The sequence below is a fragment of the Sciurus vulgaris genome, assembly GCF_902686455.1.
Source record: "Sciurus vulgaris genome assembly, chromosome: 3".
In the NCBI taxonomy this organism is placed as follows: Eukaryota; Metazoa; Chordata; class Mammalia; order Rodentia; family Sciuridae; genus Sciurus; species Sciurus vulgaris.
In genome coordinates this window covers 23,856,613-23,859,294 of record NC_136463.1, presented here as the reverse complement: position 1 = coordinate 23,859,294, position 2,682 = coordinate 23,856,613, and the positions used below count along the sequence as shown (strand labels likewise).

The 2,682-nt window shown below is 60.7% G+C and overlaps 1 protein-coding gene across 1 annotated transcript; it reads left to right on the top strand.

Annotated features, from left to right (window-relative positions):
- Nucleotides 1–1,320: 1,320 nt before the first annotated feature.
- TCAP (titin-cap) lies at nucleotides 1,321–2,561 on the top strand. The gene is made up of 2 exons (XM_079132055.1): nucleotides 1,321–1,478; nucleotides 1,707–2,561. Exons 1-2 carry the CDS (start codon nucleotides 1,369–1,371, stop codon nucleotides 2,098–2,100), a joined length of 504 nt encoding a protein of 167 aa, XP_078988181.1. The 5' UTR covers nucleotides 1,321–1,368; the 3' UTR covers nucleotides 2,101–2,561.
- Nucleotides 2,562–2,682: the final 121 nt, after the last annotated feature.

Genomic DNA, 2,682 nt, shown 5'->3' with positions numbered 1-2,682 from the left:
CAGACTACACTCTTCCCCCTCCACACACACATTAGGGACAGCTTGGAGCTGGGCCCTGCCCTCCTCCTGGCCACCTCCCCACCTACCCCCCTGCTGTCTTCTGGAGGATTCATTTTGCTGAGAGCCAGGTGTGTAACCCAGGCAAATCTACCTCTGAACCTCCACTTCCTACTTCACAGTAAGAGAGCAGCGCCAGGATTGTGAGATGAGATGTGCACAATGGGGCGTAGCACCCCAGCAGTCGGCTTGTGGGTCTGTGCCCAGAGCAGCTCGGAGCTCCACTGTCCCCACAGGTCCCCATCCTCAGCTCCTGTCACTGCCTTTTCCAGTGCCCTGATCCCTCATTCTTCATCCCTCCGTGCCCACCCCTTGGACACCAGCTTCTGGTACTACAAGTTGCTCCCTGGGCTGCCGGGCAGCAGTTTTGCCCCTGCTCCCATGCATGGCTGCCGGTCCCGTCCCCAGAGCTCTTTTGGTCATCCTATTGTAGCCAGAAAGCAGGGAACGTGAGGCCCAGAGAGGACAGGGACTGAACCATGTCACACAGCCTATTTATGACTGACTTGGGACAGGAGCCAGGTCTTCTCCCTGCCCCTCATCAGCGCCCCTATGTTCCCACTTCACCCCATTTCTCCTCGCATGGGGTGTCAGTGACAACTGAGGGCCACCCAGCTGCAAGCCCCCTCCACCCTGATTGGATCTGCCTAGGGCGACCATTCTCTAGCCACTGGCCACAGGGAAGGAAAACCCTGACAGGTTCCTGCTGCAGGAGCCCAGGTGGGGGGGGGGCACCCCTACTGATGACACGGTGGTTGGGAACCAGGCCTTGGGTGCAGATGCCTGAGGACGTTGCACTGTTCCTTCTGGTCGAGGGGCCCAGCTGAGGATGTGCCCTTGAGCCCAGGAGAGGAGAAGGTGGGGGTGGGGGACCTGGCAGTCTTGGAACGGCGCGAGGGGCATCAGTCCCTGCTGTCTCCTGCTGTTTACCGACAAGTGCTGTCCTCCCTGGGCAAGGGGAATGGGCGGGGCAGAGGGCAGTGCCAAGGTAGCACGAGGCTGGGCACGTGCCTGGTCTGAGACAGTGTCCACAGAGTGTCGGGTGCTTGGAGGTGCTGATCTGAAGACCCCTGTGCCCACTGGAGCGCCTTGCTGCCTTCACAAGCTGACCTCTGACCTGGGGGCAGCCGGAGTCCAGAAGCCCCAACCCCATCCTAGACTCAGAGCCCCCCACCCCCATCAGTGAGCCTTGGCTCTGCTTATAGCATCTGACGCCAGAGGGGCCAAAAATAGCCCCCAGAGAAGGGGAGAAGGAGACTATTTAAAGGACCTGGGAGGCACGGGGCAGTGCATAGGGAGCAACAAGTGATCATGGCCACTTCAGAGCTGTGCTGCCAGGTGTCTGAAGAGAACCGCGAGCGCCGAGAGGCCTTCTGGGCTGAATGGAAGGACCTGACTCTGTCCACACGACCTGAGGAGGGGTGAGTGTGGGTCAGCCGGGAGTCTTGCCTCTGCGCCCCAAAGCCTCCTCCCCAAACCCTATGAGGCCAAAGCACAAGCCCCTGAAATTTCTGGGGGTGGGGCAAGAAGAGTGCCTACTGGGAAGAGTAGAGTGGTATCACCCCTCCTGCCACTAGGTCCTGACAGCCCCAGGGAGCCCCCTACACAGCCTCCTTCAGGAGCTCACTGTCCCTCCCCTCTGCTTCCAGTTGCTCCCTGCATGAGGAGGATACCCAGCGGCATGAGACCTACCACCGGCAGGGGCAGTGCCAGGCGCTGGTGCAGCGTTCCCCTTGGCTGGTGATGCGTATGGGCATCCTGGGTCGCGGGCTGCAGGAGTACCAGCTGCCCTACCAGCGGGTGCTGCCGCTGCCCATCTTCACCCCCACCAAGGTGGGGGCTGCCAAGGAGGAGCGCGAGGAAACTCCAGTGCAGCTTCGGGAGCTGCTGGCACTGGAAACAGCCCTGGGTGGCCAGTGCATGGAGCGCCAGGATGTGGCAGAGATCACCAAGCAGCTGCCCCCTGTGGTGCCCGTCAGCAAGCCTGGGACCCTTCGCCGCACCCTGTCCCGCTCCATGTCCCAGGAAGCACAGAGAGGCTGAGAGGGACTGTGACTCAGACTCCACTGTGCCCACCCTGGACTGGGCCTTTCCTGGCTAGGACCATGGAGGGGAGCTGCTGGCCACGGATGCTTTGTAGTTTGCCCAGAGTTGGGGGCTGTGGGAAGAGGGAGCCAGAGGCCTGGATGCCTGGGTCCCCTGAGTTCCCAAAGGGAGGGGAGCAAAGACAGTGGGCACTAGGGGTGGAGAGCTGGGCGCCAGCACAGTCTAGCACCCTCAGCACCAGGAAAAGGGACAAAGGATGCTGGTGAGGGCAAGAGGTCCCTGGAAGAAGTACCCTGGTCCAGGTTTCAGCTTCAGAGGAGGACTAGGACAAGCACAAGTGATCTGGAATGCTCTGGGAAGGAGACAGAGAAGACTGGAAGGAGGGGAACGTGAAGAGGGCAGAGGCAGGGCAGGACCCCCAGCACCCTCTGTTAGCGCGCAATAAATGCTCAACCATGTTCCAGTCTCATCTCTTTCCTTGTGGTTGTTGGGGTCAGCCCATTGATGTCCCCACTCACACCCTCTGTCTGGGAACCGGCCCTGCATCTGAACTAAATATGGTAAAGCCCGTGGGTACAC